The sequence below is a fragment of the Argiope bruennichi genome, chromosome 9, assembly GCF_947563725.1.
Source record: "Argiope bruennichi chromosome 9, qqArgBrue1.1, whole genome shotgun sequence".
Taxonomy (NCBI): domain Eukaryota; kingdom Metazoa; phylum Arthropoda; class Arachnida; order Araneae; family Araneidae; genus Argiope; species Argiope bruennichi.
In genome coordinates, this window is record NC_079159.1 from 11,640,324 (window position 1) to 11,659,687 (window position 19,364).

At 27.7% G+C, this 19,364-nt stretch overlaps 1 protein-coding gene across 1 annotated transcript in view; it reads left to right on the forward strand.

Moving 5' to 3' along the window:
• The window catches only part of LOC129985171 (hemicentin-1-like), a 515,751-nt gene that overhangs the window by 325,473 nt on the left and 170,914 nt on the right, over positions 1 to 19,364 (forward strand). Inside the window, exons 2-4 of the mRNA XM_056095097.1 lie at positions 1,226 to 1,561; positions 8,353 to 8,460; positions 17,920 to 18,123. Coding sequence (XP_055951072.1) covers positions 1,226 to 1,561; positions 8,353 to 8,460; positions 17,920 to 18,123 — 648 coding nt within the window. The remainder of the gene's footprint in view (positions 1 to 1,225; positions 1,562 to 8,352; positions 8,461 to 17,919; positions 18,124 to 19,364) is intronic.

A 19,364-nucleotide genomic window follows, 5' to 3' on the forward strand; every position in this document is an offset into this window, starting at 1 on the left:
AATTTTCTTCATAAAATTAACCATGTTGGTATCATTGTAAAATTAATATGGAGCTGTTGATGATATAAATTGAATAAAACACTATTAAAAAATTTGTACCGACTGTCTCATCTTCTTTATATAAAAAGACTGATTATTCAAAAGCAGATTACTGATTCTTATAAATATTATATTGTTGAGAAACTCTCAGAATCGCAGTAGATGATTCCGAAGTAAAATTAATATCATTTTGTTTGAATTGAAATTTATTCATTATTTCACTTAAAAATATGTAACTCTATTGTATTCCACAGATTTAAATAATAATTATACTAATAAAATTGTGAAAAGTCATGACGTTTCAATGGAAATTTTAGTTTTATCTGAAAATGCGCTGAAACTTCATTTTGTATCATACATTGAAATCACTCTTAAAGCATGCACTCGACCGACAGGGGGGGGACATCGTAATTTAGAATGAGAAGCTTCCGGAGTGGTGGTTGGTTCTCGCCACCTGCTGAATACACAAAAAGATAGGGGTCTGATTTCTCCCATCGATGACGGGACGTACTTCCCTAGGGAAGGGTTGTACCACGGACGGTGATTGCTCTTGGGACCCAACCACTATTCCGCCAGTGTTGCTGTTGAGGTAATGCAGTCATTCAGATTTTTCCGTGTGCCTTCCAGTGGGTCGGAGTAGCCAGTTTAGGGTTTATTACATGCGGTGGAATTTCATATTATATCTTATATTGCATTGCATACATTGCATTATATTGCATTTAAATTCGGTAGTAATATTTAAATTCTAAAACCAGTATATCGTGGACATAAGATTTTGTTCCGCCTGTATTTTACCAATATTTGATAAATCTATAAGAAGTTGTTAACTGCCTTCAAATTGGTATATTGAGTATATTGGAAGTTATGAACAGGTGCATTTATCTCTTTCATGGCTGAATCTAAGGTACAAAGTTAATCATCAAAACCTTTCATAAAACAAAATGGAAAAAAAAATATTATAGATAAAAATTAAACTTTATATTGATAAATATTCATTAATTTGGTAAAATGTGCAGTGTACCCTCTGAAGAATAATTGCAAATGTGTCACAACCCAATAAATTACCTAGACATATACATTTTTGTACCAAATTTAACAATAGACTTATTTTTTTATTTCAAATGTCGATTTCATCAAAAAAAGAAACGAAAAATCCTGTAGTTACATCATTTACTTTATCTTTCAGGTCGGCCGGAGTTCCTAGCAGTGTCAGGAGAGCTGGCCGCTCTGCCCTGCAACATCTCCACCCCACTGGCAGATGACGCCGCTTCTCTCATCCTGTGGTACCGGGAGGACCTCCCCAATCCCATCTACACCCTCGACATCCGCAAAGTGGCGCTAAAGAAGGCGCGCCACTTCCCCAGCTCCGAGATGGAGGGCAGAGCTTATTTCGACATCAGCGTCCACCCGCCCCTGCTCAAAATCTTCCCCATTCGGAAGTCCGACCAGGGGGACTACAAATGTAGGGTGGACCTCAGGCGTTCCAGGACCTTCATACACTACATCCGTCTCAAAATAATAGGTAGGCAACTTTGACCCGCAGATGAGTAGATCGTGAAATATTTTGATTGAATGTGAGTTAACGTTACTAAGTATACGTCTAAATGAGATCCAGCAGTTACTAATGTGTCACATAAGATAGATTTCCTATAATCTTTACACATAACATCCATTGCAAAATAATATATATGCTGTTTTGACTTTCAGGTACATAAATACTGGAGTGATTTTAATTGAAACTAACCAATTAAATACCCATGATCCATAGTTTGAAATCAAGCATTCTTTTCATCCAGAAAAAAAAGCCAAAATATGCATTACGGAAGCGTACAGAGTAAAAACTAAATGAGTAAAAGTAAAGGAAAAGACAAAAAGTCATATCTCTCTCACTTATCAAATACTTTTTTACTACTGAATAATTTAATGTACTTAAATCTAAATCTTAATAAACACATATTTCAATAAATCTAACATTCTTGTAAACAAGAATGTTGAGAAATGAGTAATAAATAAAACATTAAACACAGCTAGCTGCAAATGTTCCTTTTCAAAGAATAATCAAATCAATCCGCAAAAAAATTCAAATATCTATCTATAACGTAATCTTCCACTGAGGTTAGATGACGTAAAAAATAATACTTGATTCAATACCACAAATCTTTAACAATTTTCGCAGTATAAAGGTAAGTAAATTTTATCCAAATGAAGAAAACTTGCACCAGATTTGATACTTGACAATGCAACTTTCAGGTTCGAAGCTCATATAATGCGACCATTGAACCACTTTATTTTTTATAAATGCAAATTTAGAAATAATTTGAAATTTTGTAGGAATTTTAGGGTGTCGTGGTTGAGCATCGAATCTGGAATAAGTTTCCTTCATCTGGGTAAAATTTACTTTCAGTTTTATTCAGTGAAAGTGACAAAAATTGGGAGTACTGAATCTGGTGTTGAACACGTTACTAGAAATTACATATTTGAATTCTATTACCACATTAAAAGCTTACTAGTGCGGATTAAAATAAGTTGTGCTGTTATATATATTTACAACATTGTAATCTGTTCCTTAAAATCTACAGATTGCTTCTGATTCTACTTGAAACTCGATGATTAAAAAACTCGATTTTTTGAAACTTGAAAAGAGTATGATTTCAAGTAACACAACATGGTTAAAAAGATTATATCTATGTGAGGAACATATTCTCGTTAAATCAAAAAAAAAAAAAAAAAAAAGTCTGAAAAGTCTAAATCAAATGATAAAGTTCAAAATATATAGGATTTCAGGATTATTACATGGTTAATCAGATGTTCAATGATTCAATCATTATTCAGTATTGATGCTGGTAAAGACTGGAAGAAATTTTACATTGAATGGAAATTCCATAAAAGTCTGGAACAACACAGATAGAGGTGTAAAAACTGAGTTTCAATCTACAAATTTCAATATCAACATGAGTCTGGTACATAAAATCTCTCTTGAACCTCCCCCTTCTAAAAATGGAAATAAATAATCGATAGCAGATAAATCTAATGTTTATTTTTAAATCTGCAGTGTTCAGTAATTGGGTTATTTTTCATCATGCAACCACTCAGGTGCCCGAGGAAATTGCAATCCTTGCTGCTTTTCTAATGTCACTTGCAACGGGAGTTGAAATATTTTGTATGTAAGAATAAAGAATGGACAAAACTACTCTCACCAGCTCCATAAACATAAGTTTACTACTACACATTCTACCTGGATTTGTTATTTAATAATTCTCTGCCATTCTACCAAATGGGAAATGTTAAATTTGCTTTTTCATATTAACCTATCAGATTTGAAGGAATAATTTTGAATCATCTCATTTTCTTTTGCTAATCCTTATCGCTCTATCAAACTGGAACGCTTAATTTTGAATCAAATGAATTAATAAATTCACATGTCACGTAGTGTAATTATCTGATTTTTTTATACATTGCAAGACTACTTTTATAGATCTGATAAGGCTAATTAAGTTAAGCTTTGAATTGATAAGCTTTTTTTTTTTTTTGTGAGCATGCCTCTCATATTTGAGATCATCCTCAAAACGACGAAATTGATGAAAGCACAGTTAGCGCTTCAGATGTTTAAATCATTGTAATGACATTTGTGTATTTATCTAAATTTTGTTTTATGTCGTTTACTATATAGAGTTCCGCGGTTTGAATCACAACACAGATGCCTTAGGTTTTAAATCATATTAATCAAAGCATTGTCTGTCGAGTTAAATGTCGCTCTGGCATAATGTTGTATTTCAAATTTCTGTCAAACAACTCTCATTAATAAATGCGAAGTATATTCATGTCTTATTCACGTGGATGATATGAATATTAATAACCTTTGTAAATCAAAAGGGTGAGTTTAATTACAGCTATTGATTGCCAAACATGAATCCCTCAGTGGTTTCAAAGACAAATAAATGTTGAGTGTTGAATATTTTCAATGCTTTATTTCACTGATAATTTTAAAACATACAGAAGGCATAGCTTCATGAATAAATTATTTATATATAATATATTCGCAGAATAAACTGAAGTTTCTAAAGTATTTTATGAATAATAATGCACAAAATATTAATAATATGCAAGGCAGATCTTTTTCTATTTTTAAAATCTTTTGAGGCATTGTTTAGAATTTCAAATGTTTAGGAACAGAAAAATTTAATTAAAATTTCGTACTGAGATAGAATATAATCCAGAAACAATTTATCGTGAAATATATTCTTGATTTATATAGTATTATTTTCTAAGCTAGAGTCAGGTGAATAACTGACTTTTTATTATATTCGCTCCATACCATATTTTTAATGCAACTTCATACATTGAGATGGAAAATTAATTTTTGTGAATAAATATATGTAATAACAAACCCCATTTAGGTTTAATATATAATTAAATTTAAATTTTATAATTTAAGTCAAAAAATATCAAAACAGTTTGAATAATGCATCATAATGCATTTGTTATTTTCGGACAATTCCATTGGATTTGCTTAAAAAAAATAATAAAAAAAAACATTTGTTTTTTTTAATAAATTTATGAATTAATTATTAATGTTTATTAATAATTAACTATTATGTTAAAATCAATGAACACAATTTTTCAAATAATTCTTCTGATCCACGCGCTCGAATATAACACAGTTGATTTTATAATTCTACAGTTGAGGCACAATTAAAGCGCATCAAAATTGCGATTCATTGATTTTAGCAATTTATATTAATTGCATACATAATGGAACAGAGTTGAATCCATATTAAAATCGAAAAGACAATGATTAGCAACAAAAATTTATTTTATGAAATTTTGGTATCAGATTTCATTTGCTTCAAATAAAAATCAAGATCCAAACAGAAAGACATTATATCCTTCCGATGGCGATTGTATGCTTCTGAATATTTTCAAATTTTTTCAAAGACTTTTGTTTCGTTTTGCTACTAACAATTATCTTTTCAATACATGTTATACACAATCCACGACCAAAAAGTAAGCCAACTTTCGAAATGAATCAATAATTATTAAAACTGTATCTTACTAAGTGCTGTTCACTTGAAAAATTCTTTTGAATAGAAGGGTTTAGATTTTCGAAGTTTCTTCTATTGCTGGAACGACCGTTGGGAATCCAATTTTTTATTACTATTCAATATCTGAACGAATTTTCATCTCGCTTTCTTAAAATATTAAATCTTCGATATTTTAAGGTGGAGTTTACTTGTAAATCATAGTTTGAATTACAAATTTGAAAATTTGAGGCACTTCTTAAAAACTCTTGACCCATATTTGAAATACCCAGCTACTTAATTTGACAATCTTTAATGCAATTCATACTTTTATCATCAGTTAATAGATAAATTTCAGTTTACTGTAATTTGATGCACCGGTATATTGTCAGTCAAAATTGTATGAACTAAATTTTTATCGTGTCAGAATAGGATGTTGTTTTGGTTTGAGGTTTTTGAAGCACGAGCAGAAAACTGACGATTTATCGCTTTTGAGGAATCAATGTTTCGCTTTTAGGATTATTAGAAAAGGATTAATGAGGATGTCACATTTGACGACTTATGACGGCCAACTCAACTTGGCATGAACATCTGCTTTGTGTCCTATACTCCTGTCTGGGCAATAAAAGTCAGCTTTATAAAAACTTATCGCCCTCAAAGGCATAAAGAGGGAAACGGGAATCAACACAAAACAACGAGGGGAAGTGTCAAAACAACGTATACTACGTTATTGCAACGTGTATATATATATATATATATTCTGATCATGTGGCCACATTCTGCAGAACATTTTAACCAGAAAAAAAAACACTTTCGAATCAATAATATACTATTTAACCTTATCATTATAAAAACCTTCAATCACAAAAAAAAGAAAAAAAAAATCTTACCGGTCGGATTTATGATTTACAACTTTTTTTTTTTTTTATGATCATTCGATTACTTTTCGGGTATAGCATGGAATTTTCATAAAGAAATATAATCATGCGCTTTCCATTTCTAATTATCATAGCATATATAAACGTCAATTACATTCATTTAATTGGATTTTAAGTTAAAAGGCTTTTAAGATATGATTCAAAAATATATTTAACAGTTAACAATATATAAAATACCTATTTGAAATTACATAATGAATCAAAGATACCCGTTGATGCATTCAGCAGCAATAATTTGAACTCTTTACAAAACTTAAATATTTATGATTTAAATTAATTATTATTACTTACACATGATAATTTTTAATTAAAATATAATGTTTAAAAACAAAGATATAGGATATACGATATAAAACACATACTACAATTTATAAAGTACATTAAGAATGCTGATAAAATACATGGTACAATAGAATGGTTAATACATTTCTAATCCATTTCAAAGAATTGCTCATAACAATAAAAATATTTTCCACTAACTAAGAATCGTTGAATCGTTAATTACTAAAACGTAATATCTTAGAATTTCTCAAACATTATTCTTTAAAATCAATATTGCCTGCTTTAAACTTTAAATGAGGGCGATTTGAAGATAAACATCGCTCAATAACATAATAAATTACTTTGATCGTATGTGCATATTATTCTATATATATTTCTTTCCTTCGAATTGTTTGAATGAACATTTCAGTTAAAGCATACACTCCAATTCTGAAAATTAATTATCTCTAAGATTTTTAAAAGTTAATAATTAAATGGTTTTCAAGAATATCGTGTTCATGAAATCATTAATTTAAGTTAAAATATTTACCCCATTTAATTTTTGAATCAACGTTATATAATAAAACATAATGCTAAAACATCTTTTAATTAAATTTAGTATTTTTATCAAATTTTCTCTATAGAGAGATTAAATTAAATGAAGCTTTTCAAATTAAAATCTTTAATTACCGATCGGATTTTTTTTTCTGGTTCTGAACCAAAGCTATTCGTATACATTCATTCCATGCTCAAATTTCTTTCCTTCTCAATCTTTCTATTTATTTTACTGTTTTGTTTATATTTTATTAAATATAATGATAAAAGATAACTAATTCAACTATATATTATGCACATAATAGAATTAATTATCTATAATAAGTTTGAAAATTTTATCTTAATATATATTCACTATGAATTGAATTGAAAGAAACAAAATAAAGTGATTAAATTGTTTAGAATAATTTGTAATTAAAAATTAGAAAATTAAAAATTAATTTTAGTTATATTACCTGCATAATTCAAAATTCAAATATATAATATTTATTCAATTATGAGAATAATTAAGCACTTTTGCATATTACCGGCTTATAGCTATGAAATATTTTATACATATATATTAGGATATAAATATCTGAAAAATCTTTAGCCTATTAAAGAAAAATATTTTTTTAAAAAATGAAATATTATTAAATATAGTGTTTCAAATGTTATAGTTCTGAAAATCTGTTGTATATTTTGGTGATGTATTTTTTAAAAAAAATTTTCTATTACCTTTTCTTTATAATTCTAGAGATTCTAAAATTATAGAATGAATGCCATTATTTAGAACTTTGATCAGACACTTAAAATGATATCCGAACACACTAACTTCCCACCACTGTACTATGCCACTCCCGCGTAAGGAAATCTGTCAAATGATTTAAAATTTAATATGTGTCAAATATACATACAAGTGTGTTAAATACATTTGGTGAATAAATCTGGTAAATGAGACCTTTCGATGCCAAAACCATACCATAAATCTAATAGGGATAAAAAAAACTAGCCAAAACATGTCTATATTCAATTCTCTGTGCAATACCACTTTAAAATAATTTCATCTAATATTTTCTGATTTTTTCACAATCGTTATAAACGTTTAGTGTCATGTAATTTTTAGTCATATCTTTCGTTTTTATTCGTTGCCATATCTTTGGTTATTTAAACTTTGCGATGAAATTATTAATCCTCAATTTCAATATTGCAAAACTTGATTTAATACAGTTCATGTGCTAGTAAAACACACTTAAATTCTGCATTTAATTCTCATATGGTTCTAACATACATTTTTTTAAATCTTTCATTTTTGATTTGTTATTTATTTTACCTTAAAGTATCTAATTTCTCAATGACAATACTCATCATAAAATTGATGGCGCTTATTCCTTTTTTTAATAAACGTAATTTGTAAATTTTGCACATTTTGCAAAACAGACGCTAATTTCAATTTTTTTCTTCAGTCAGAACATTCTTTGATAAAAAAATTCATAAATATGTTAGTTTTAAAAATTTGATGATTGAATTCACTGATATAATATATGTGTGTGTATTTGCAGTGCCTCCCAAAGTTGTGATAACGGACGAACATGGTCAAACAATGCAGGACGTCATAGGACCTTATGACGAAGGCTCATCAGTATCATTATTTTGTGAAGCTTCAGATGGTAAGTGTCCTGCACTGGATGTCATGCTAAAAATATTTAAATATTATTTCACTTTATTTGAATTCAGTAGTGAATGATTGTAATGTGAAATTCAGTAGTGAATTTATTATCATACTTATTGTAATGTGAAATACTAATATTTGAAAATTCACAAACAGAATATTTTTGCAACCCCTTCTAAAGTCAGCTAAATCGGAAAGTATTAGTTTTCGAATTTTTTTTCCTCAATGATATAACTGAATTCATTTGTATATAAAAATCTGTATTCCTAAATTTTAATTTTGAATAGTATAAGTAATATTATTAAAAGAGTGCAATATACATATTTATTTTTTATCTAATTTTTTTATTCAAATTAATGCCTTGAGGATTAGATTACAAATATTATTCAAATTATATTGCTAAAATTATTCGCATTATATTAAAAATAAAATAAACGCTTTTTGCATATTATATAAAAATATTTGAAGATTTATTATTTCCAAGAAAGAAAAATTCATTTTGTCGGTATCAGTAAGAATCTAATGTTTTTACCTGGAATTTGGGTTATAAGATATTTTTACAGAATATATTTAGCAGCAGAATTGCTCTCACACAAAATAAACATGAATTGATCAACTTGTTTAATTGGAAGACATTCGGAATAATAATTCTACAAAAGAGATTTTAGAAAAGTTATCTCTTTTTTTAAATATCCATCACAACTGATTTGACGTTAGCAATTGAAATATTATATCCATTAGAGCATGAAATTCAAGGTATCACTAAGAAATACAATTGCGAAATCATTTTAATATGAAGGTACAGATTGCAAGTACTTTGTAAATTCTTTTCTCACAGTAAATCTAATGAAAAATTAAAATGTTGAAAAATTTACTAAGATTTAGATGAAATGATTTTTTAACAATTATTTCTTTAATCTCAGGGGATTTATGTTGTAAATAATATATATGATAAAATTAATAAGTAAAATAATTATTGCTTTAGGACTTTTTAACTCATATTTTTGAATTTTTATTGTATATGTGTGTGTGTGAGCAGATTAACCGAAATTCAGTTTAACATACATTTTAATTTCCACGCATGTAGTCTATGATAAGTTTGAAACACGGGGACATTTGCAACTCCGAAATGAAAGTTAAAGCGAAATTTGAATTCGATGTCGACAAATTATAGAGTAATTAATTTTAAATATGCAATAAAATTAAAATTATCAATTGCTTGTGCATACTGCTTATCTTATAATTACTGTAGAAAAATATGCAATATTTTTAATGAAAAAGCAATGATTGAGTTTCGCTTATTTATTGCATAATTCACTAATATTGGTAATAAGATATTAGAATATTCTTTTATATATTCATATTTTTAATGTATGACAATAAAGGGAATTGAATGAAGCATTTTAATCAAGACTAAAGTTAAAAATAATTTTTAAACTAAACAATTAATTTGTTATTGTTAAAAGTGTATATTCAATTTCTTTGAAATAAAATAATTTGAATCATGAAAATGAATAAAATAATAATTATTTAGAATTTTATGAAGTAATTTATTAAATAATCAAATTTGATTTTTCTTCTTAATTTTTTTAAGTATTCTGATTTTTTACCTTCTTTGTTAAAGTAAAACTCAACATTTGGCGAGAATAAACATATAAAATTCTGAAGTCTAGTGATAAACCTTTTTTTTCACACCGTCATCTTGTATGATTTATGAACATTTGATGGAAATGATTCCCGAAGAAATATGAATTTGATGGAACACATTTTAGAAAAATACTATATAAAAAAGGGTTTAACTGACAGAATTTAAAGAGAAATTCCAAACCTTCTGATCGAAGCAGAATATTTGTGACTTTTTAAATGATGTTTTATACGTAGTGAATGCTTTGAAAAGTGAAGTTCGTGATATGGAAGTGATTGAAATGTGATAGCTTTTAGAAACGACCATCAACATTCTATGAAAAATTTGAGTCTTAAATTTAAAACTGGAGTTATTTAGTTTCATAGAACATTTTATTTAAATCTCAGACGAGAAGAAACATTTACTTCATTTAGATGTGATGATATATTTTTAAATATAATCAATTGAACTGAATTTAACTAAACGTTTCAAGAAATTATTCATGTATTGCAAAAAGTATTTTGCTGTCTACTTAATTTTCATATTCTTACTAATAGTTCTTTAACCAATGGAATTTGTCTAAACGAGTTTAAAGCATTTATTTTGATGGCTTAAAATCAACATTTCACGATATTTCAAGATGATAAAACGTAAAATCGTTTGGCGTCTACAATACAAATAAATGATGCCGATTCCTTCTTATACTTCCAGACCGGAAAAAGTTCCAAGAATTTAACCCACAGATATGAGTGTGACTTCTAATTATTTGAGAATGTGCATCAGACTTCAGAGGTCTAGAGACATTTATGTATTTATGCGGCATGAAAAAAATATTTTTATGAAAACATAGTATACAAAATACAAATGAAAAGTTTTTACAAAATTATTATGTATCATATTCCACAAATATTTCAGGTTCGAAGATTATTGTACTTTGAAAACTGAAACACTCAAGACTTATGCAAGACGTATAATTCAATTATTAATTATTGATAGCATATATATATTTCAAAATTCGAAATAAAACTTACTTGCCAGGACTTCAAAAGGACAATAGGACTTGAAAGCCTCGGAAATATTTTTTTAAGATAAGAAAATGCGAAAGGGCTTCTCAAAATATTGTAGTTAGCTGCCAAAAGACCTTGAATACAGATATTTTGAATTCGGAGATTTTACACTAGAAAACCGTTTTCCTGTGATATATACTCAAAGTTCTCGGTACTTAGAAGCCATCGATATGCTTCTTTAGGGTTAACTGAAGTTTATTTTAGTACAGAAGTTAAAATGTCAGTTTATTAAAGAAAATATGTTATAAAGGGTGTTCCAAAATTAACAGAAGGTATGAACCATCGCCATCATTTGTGGAGTAAAGTGTTGGCAACCCTGTTTATAAAACAATTTGACAGCTGATAGCTAGGGTTAATAAAAATGGAGAAATATCACATTCGAAGAACATGTTTTCATTCTTGAATAATATAGCAAAAATAATGAAAGTCTGACAGCCACAGTCAAAGTTTGAAAATTGGCTCCCTAGATCGTTTGATTTAAAACCATTGAATATTTTATGGGGCTATTTGAAGTCAAAGGTCTATGCCAAGAAGCCCACAAGCAAGCCTGCATTCAAGGAGGAAATTCAAAGTTGCATCAACGAAATTCAGCCACATTTATGCAAAATGGTCATGTAATATTTCGACAAAAGTGTGCATATGTGCCAACAACGCCTTGGAGGCCATTTGCCTTATGTGTTATTCCAAATAAAACCCTATCATGTGTATTTTACAATTCAATAAAAATATAAAAATTTAATGAAAAAAAAACTGTGTTTCTTTATTCAATTCAAATCTTGCGTTAATACGCTGTTCTATCGTGTAACGCTTCATTTTTACTAACCTTAAACCATCTATCAAATGTTTTTTTAATAGGGTCATCAACCCTTTACTGCACGAATGGTGGCTAACTCAACTCTTTCCTTAATTTTAGGCCTTCCTTTTAAAACTGGAATCTTGATTTTGCCCAAATATATCTATCTAATCTTAAAGTAACTGAGACATTACCACAACTATTTAAAAAAAACAATAATAAAAAGTAGTTTAACTTTTCTTTACCCTCAACATCAACGTTATTAAAGTATTTCTAATTTTTAGACACTTTAAGTTGAATTAAAATTGTATTTTCCACAGTTTGAAAATAAATATTTAAAGCAATGATTTATATCAAAACAACGAAAAGAAGAAATGAACTGCTAACAGTTTCCCAGCTTTGATGAAGAAAGAAGGTTGTTATCTTCTAAAGCATTTGTATATCCTGAAAGTAAAGTGCGTATCAAAGCAAAAAAGGAGAAGAAAAAGCAAACATTTGATATGGCTTGCTTACAAATTCTAAAGACTTACCACTCCTTTTATTTTCCCTTCCATTGCTTTAAGGCATGAATTCATTGCACATACATAAACATCTTTGAATTTAATGCCTTTATTTTAGTAAGCTAAAATTGGATTGAAGATTTAAAAATATTTAAAGAATTACCAATGTTAAATAGAATACATAATCAAAAAAATGCTGTTGAAATAGTTTTATGTAATAGGCGGAATCAAATAAATGACTTATTGAATAAAAAAAATTCACAAATTAAATATTTATTACCGTTTTGATAGCTCTTCGTTCCTATTAAAGTGAATGAAGGAAAACATTATTCAGCTTTTAAAATCCCAACTATTTTTTTAATTGGAATTTAACTTTTAAGAAGTTATTTTATATTTGTGTATATGAAATGAATTTTAATACCTTTGAAAAACTGTTTTATCATGTCATTTTACTCAAATACTAATCATAAGGTTTGAAAAAAATCTATTATTGGACCAAAAGGAAATATGTTTTCTTATAGCCATTTTGTAAGCGATTCACAAAGTAAAGAAAGCATTATGCTTTCCAAGAATATTTTAAAATGTTATTTAATTCATTGAAATTTTTTTGAGGCAAACATTGTAAGATATATAAATCAAAAATAAAATTTTGAACTAAAAGAAAATTTAACAGTATATAAAATGTTATGTAAAGAAATATATATATATCGAAAATGTATATTTATTTTTAAAAATAAATCTAAGACACTCTGGAGAAAATTTGACATCATAAAATATTTATTTGAAGCAGCAACGAAGCATATTTCAATTGCATAATTTAAACACAAATAAAACAAGAAAGTTTTCAAGCAAAACTGTCAATTATAAATTTTTAATCAAAATTAATTTATAACATCAGGATACCAACTTCACTAGCTTGATCAAGAGAATTTCAGCACAATTTATATGTTTGTATCTAAACATAAATAGTTTAGATACAAATATGTTTGTATCTAAACATAAATAGTTTAGATACGAACTGAATATCTTTTAACACAAATACATTACATTCTTTCTTTTCTGACTTTTACTTACTTCAAAAATGATTATATACATTAATTTAATTTATATTTTGTGTTATATTTTATAAATTATTAAAGAATTAAATATACCATTACAATATTCCTATAATAATAGCATAGCTTACTGTTGAATTTAGTTATGTCTGCATGAAATGCGAATACAAATAAGCTGAAAAAAATGCTGGGATAATGTTTTAGTAAACTGCGTATATATTTTACCGGATTTACAACAAAAATTAAGTTGATAGAAAGGCGCATATATACAAGAAATAAGAAGCCTTTCAGAGAGACATTCATGAAATATTCTTTTTCATAAATAAAATAATGTGATTAGATTTAGCTTTGATTTAACTGTTAATATTATATGAAAACTTTTTCGGTGTGTAAGAACGTGGTATGAAATTCAAATAATGTTCTGATAAATTGTTAATATGTAAATCGTCCTTATTTAATAAAGAAAAATTAGGTAAGAATACATATTAGATACCATATTTGGAAATGGAATCATTTTATAGATAGATTATAAAATATTAATGTTCTTAAAATGTTATTCGCTTTGAATTACCTATTGACTACGTAAACTTGTGTGGAAAAATAAACTGATATACCTAATAATAAGAAACATGACGCCGAACTAAAAATATTCTTGAATAGTTATATTTAAGAAACAGCTAAATGCATTTTGGGAAAGGGAATAAATTTATTCAAGAAAAATTGCATTTCCATTTTCGAACACCTACTTACATTTTCAAAACATATTGTTGAAAAATCTATTGTATTTCTATTCGGAAATTCATTGAAATTTCTCTTAGAAAAGGAAAATACTATATCAAAAAGAAAAGAAACCTATACTGCAGGAACTGAATATTCTTAAAAAAAAATTCGAAACTTGAGAAGGTTTGGGCATAAAAAAGCTTTGTTTGCATGGGAACAATAGTAAAGAAAATGTTTTCTTTTAGAGTTCATCGGATATCCTTCAAATTTATTTTATTTTTTATTTATTTGCTAACAAAAAATATACTTCTGTAGAAATTGAAAATTTAATGAACATGTAGAGATAACAAGGTGTGTTACATGCTTTGTAACGCTTCCGGAACTTATTGACCCTCCAACGTAACGTACTGTTTATTTTTTCCTAGTATTTTATAGTTTCTTTTATTAAAAAATATTATTTAAATATAATTTTAACAAATATGAAGTAACCTAAAGCAAAGATTGGTATAGTTTAATAAGTTAGATGTGAGAAAAGTTGGTGTAGCATTAAACAATGGCAATACAATATCTTCACGATATTATACGATAATCAAAATCTCGATCTTCATGGAAATATTCTAGTTTATTTTGCGTTAATATGCTATATATGCAGTGTAACATATGTTTTGTTTACTTAATACGAGTTAATTTTTAGAATAAGAAGTCACATGTACTGGGACACGAACTCCTTTTTTTCAGAGAAAAAAAAAGATTTGTGTTAAGAGCAAATATGAAATTGATAATAAAGTAGAAACATTAAATTTCGAATAAATGCATGGAAAAGGGATTATTGAATACTTATACGCTTCAACGTAACTATTGTTCTGATGCGTCAAGGCTATGAACCACTCAAGACGCTTTTCTCGATGATTCATGCCACTATGTTCATTAATTTGCTTATAGTCATCTTCGGATTTGCATCAGTAACAGACGGTGTGAATGAATCTAAAATTAATGATGACATAGAAAACATTAACTTTCATATAAGAACAAAATATCGTATATGTCAATCGTAAACACGTTTCAGCAACGGATATTTACTATTCATTTGGAGGTATTTTAATTTTTTAAATTTCCAAGAAAGTTTGCAAAAAAAAATTAAAAACATTAAATGCAAAGTAATTATAATCCTAACTGTTTGAAAGCCACTCTTGGAAATATGGTGTATCTCATATTATTATTGTATATCGAAATGATGATCTTATTTGGATGTATGTATATCAGATAAACATAAATGCTATTATGTATTTATATGCAAATTTATTTTTCCATGTATATGTAAACTAATTTTAATATATGTATATATATATATATATATATATATATATATATATATATATATATATAGGAATCATTATTAGACAATGTCTGTATGTCCTCACAGAAAAAATCCCTTTATTTGAATCCCTGCCTGAGGGTGACCCTTGAAAAAGTCTTCAGGCCGGATTCTTTTTTCAATATTTTTTTAATAATTTTTTTGGTTTAATTTTTATTTGATTTTTGTTTTTCCTATTAACTTGATTCTAATACTTTTGTATATATATATATATATATATATATATATATATATATATATATATATATATATATATATATATATATATATATATATATATATATATATATATATATATATATATATATATGTATGCAATTATTAAAAAAATCGGCAGGGTTTTATTTGTATGATTAATAATATAACATTAAGACTAGCTGTGCACAAACTTTAATCTAGGAATAATTAAAGTTTGTATTTACTTGTTATATTTGTATTTACTTGTTAATGATGTAATTTAAATTTACCGCAACTGTAAATTTTGTTGGCAGAATATTCTTATTTGAATAGAGATCAGAAAGGGAAAGTGCGCATTCTTCATAATGCGTGAATCATTTTGAAATCAATACAACAAATGCAATATAATCTCGCAAAATGCAGAAATGCAATCTTTTTTTAACTAAAATTATTGGGAATTTTGAACGCTCAAATGCAGGTAACAATTATTTATGTATGAAAGGGCTTCATTAACTTTGAAAGAATAAGTATTGGGAAAATTCTGCATTTTTTTCATCAGAGCATAAGCAAGTAAATTAGCATAATCGAAGGTTTATCTATAACAATCTCATAAATTTCGAGCAATTAAGTTGAAAGGGCACAAACCGAATGTGAGTCACATGCTTTTTGACTCTAAAATAAAAACTTAATAACCATAATTATGAACACGAAGATATTATCTTATTATCAGTTGGTTCGCCTTGTGAAATGACATTTTTTTCGTCCCTTCGGAACCTAAATCTAATTAAAATTATTCTCTAAAGGCTTTGGGGGAAAAAAATCACAGAAAGTAAAATCTAATTTCTGATTATCGGAACATATACATAAAAAAATGGTTGTTGCCTTTAATATTAATGATAAGCCTTTTCTTTTCTTCTTTTAAACTAACTGAATTATAAAGATATATAAAACGTTTTTGTTGTTGTTGTTGTTGTTTCAAAATAAATTTCATATCAATAATCTTTCGTGGTTTGGAAATTCAATTTGTTATAAATTCCTTGCGGAAATTTTAAGTAATTGTTTACTTGTATAGTAGTTTTTCCTTATTTTAAATTCATATTTCTATTCTTTGGTATATCGCTGCAATGGATTGGATTTTAATCTGTTTTTATGACTTTGTAATAATTCATTATTTTTAATTTACTTTTCTATATTTTGGTACAAAACTACAACAGAATGAATAAATAAGGAGTTGTTCATAAGGAATTTGTTTTGTCCTAATTCATTATTTTAAATTTACACTTCTATTCAGTGGTATATAGTTACAATGGAATATATTCTTAAGCATTTGTTTATGATTTCGTCCTAATTCATTATTTTAAATTTACGTTTCTATTCTTTTGTACATAGCTACAATGGAATAAATACCTAAACAGTTTATTATTTTCAAGTTACGTTTTTATTCTGTGATGAAATCTTGATACAGTCAATAGATGATGATGTGATACAAATCAATTAGTTTTGAAATTAGAGTCAATCCACCTAATATCAAGTCACATAATGAATGCAACTGTATATATTATGTGTTGTGTAACGATTTTCTTGACTTTTAACATTAATCCTAATCAGGCAATGTTTAGCTTAATTAATTCAAATTTATAAATTTTTTTCCAAAATTTCCAGAAATGCTGGAGAAATTGTCTTTGAAATTCGACCATGTGAAAAAAATTCCTTTTATTTCACGTTTTGACGTGAAGATTCCAGAAATCGATGAAATAAATGATTTGAACTCTCATCTCTATTTTGAAGATAGTAGATAATGATTAGAAACTTCCAACAATGATTTCATTAGTATGGTTACATTTACATTCAATTTAATAAGAATAACTCGCAACTGTGAAAGTTTATTTTTAAAAAATCTCAAATATCTCCTCAAGTATTTTTTGTTCATGAAATGCAAACATTTTATCCAAATTATATGAATATTACTGAATAAATGGCTTAATAATTCCTATTATTATAATTTTTGGGAATTTTCATTTTAATATTGGAAAACTGAAAGTTTCGAAACTCATAATCTTACTATATGCACTTTATTGTCTCTTTCGGCAAATTGTAATTTTAAATCTGAATTTAACTAATTAATTATTATTTTTTTATTTTTTAGGTGAACCGCTGCCTTCTCTGACGTGGTGGAAAGGCAACATCCTCATAGACGACACTTACAACATCACACCACAAGAGGTGGTGAGAAATGAACTTTTACTCACAGACCTACAGAGGTCGGACCTCCTCGTAGAAATCACTTGTCAGGCTTCGAATACGAATCTTACCAAGCCCCGAGTTGGATTAGTCATGCTAGATTTAAATTGTAAGTTGTGGTCATGAACTGGTGAATTCGTAGACGTTTTAGTCGTTTCGTTCTGAATGCCAATCCGTCTTAAAACGTAATTTTTTATTGTGTTTCCCCATATTTATAATGTGAACCTGCTTTCCATTTTACGAATCTTACCAAGCCTCGAGTTGGATTAGTCATGATAGATTTAAATTGTAAGTTGCACTCATGAACTGGTGAATTGGTAGACGTTTTAGTCATTTCGTTCGGAATGCCAATCCGTCTTAAAACGTAATTATTGATTGTGTTTCATCATGTTTATAATGTGAACCTGCTTTCCATTTTACGAATCTTACCAAGCCTCGAGTTGGATTAGTCATGATAGATTTAAATTGTAAGTTGTGGTCATGAACTGATGAATTGGTAGACGTTTTAGTCATTTCGTTCGGAATGCCAATCCGTCTTAAAACGTAATTATTGATTGTGTTTCATCATGTTTATAATGTGAACCTGCTTTCCATTTTACGAATCTTACCAAGCCTCGAGTTGGATTAGTCATGATAGATTTAAATTGTAAGTTGTGGTCATGAACTGATGAATTGGTAGACGTTTTAGTCATTTCGTTCGGAATGCCAATCCGTTTTAAAACGTAATTATTGATTGTGTTTCATCATGTTTATAATGTGAACCTTCTTTCCATTTTACGTATCTTACCAAGCCACGAGTTGGATTAGTCATGATAGATTTAAATTGTAAGTTGCGGTCATGAACTGGTGAATTAGTATACGTTTTAGTCATTTCATTCGGAATGCCAATCGGTCTTAAAACGTAATTATTGATTGTGTTTCATTATGTTTATAATGTGAACCTGCTTTCCATTTTACGAATCTTACCAAGCCTCGAATTGGATTAGTCATGATAGATTTAAATTGTAAGTTGCCGCCATGAACTGGTAAATTTGTGTGATGTCTCAATCATTTCGTTAATGTCATCATGAATGCTAATCGATCTTAATATATAACTATTAATTGTGTTTCCCTATATTTATAATGTGAATATGCTTATCGCTTTACGTGTCTTACCAAACATCGAATTGGATTAGTCATGCTAGATTTAAATTGTAAGTTGCGGTCATGAACTGGTGAATTAGTAGACGTTTTAGTCATTTCATTCGGAATGCCAATCGGTCTTAAAACGTAATTATTGATTGTGTTTCATTATGTTTATAATGTGAACCTGCTTTCCATTTTACGAATCTTACCAAGACTCGAGTTGGA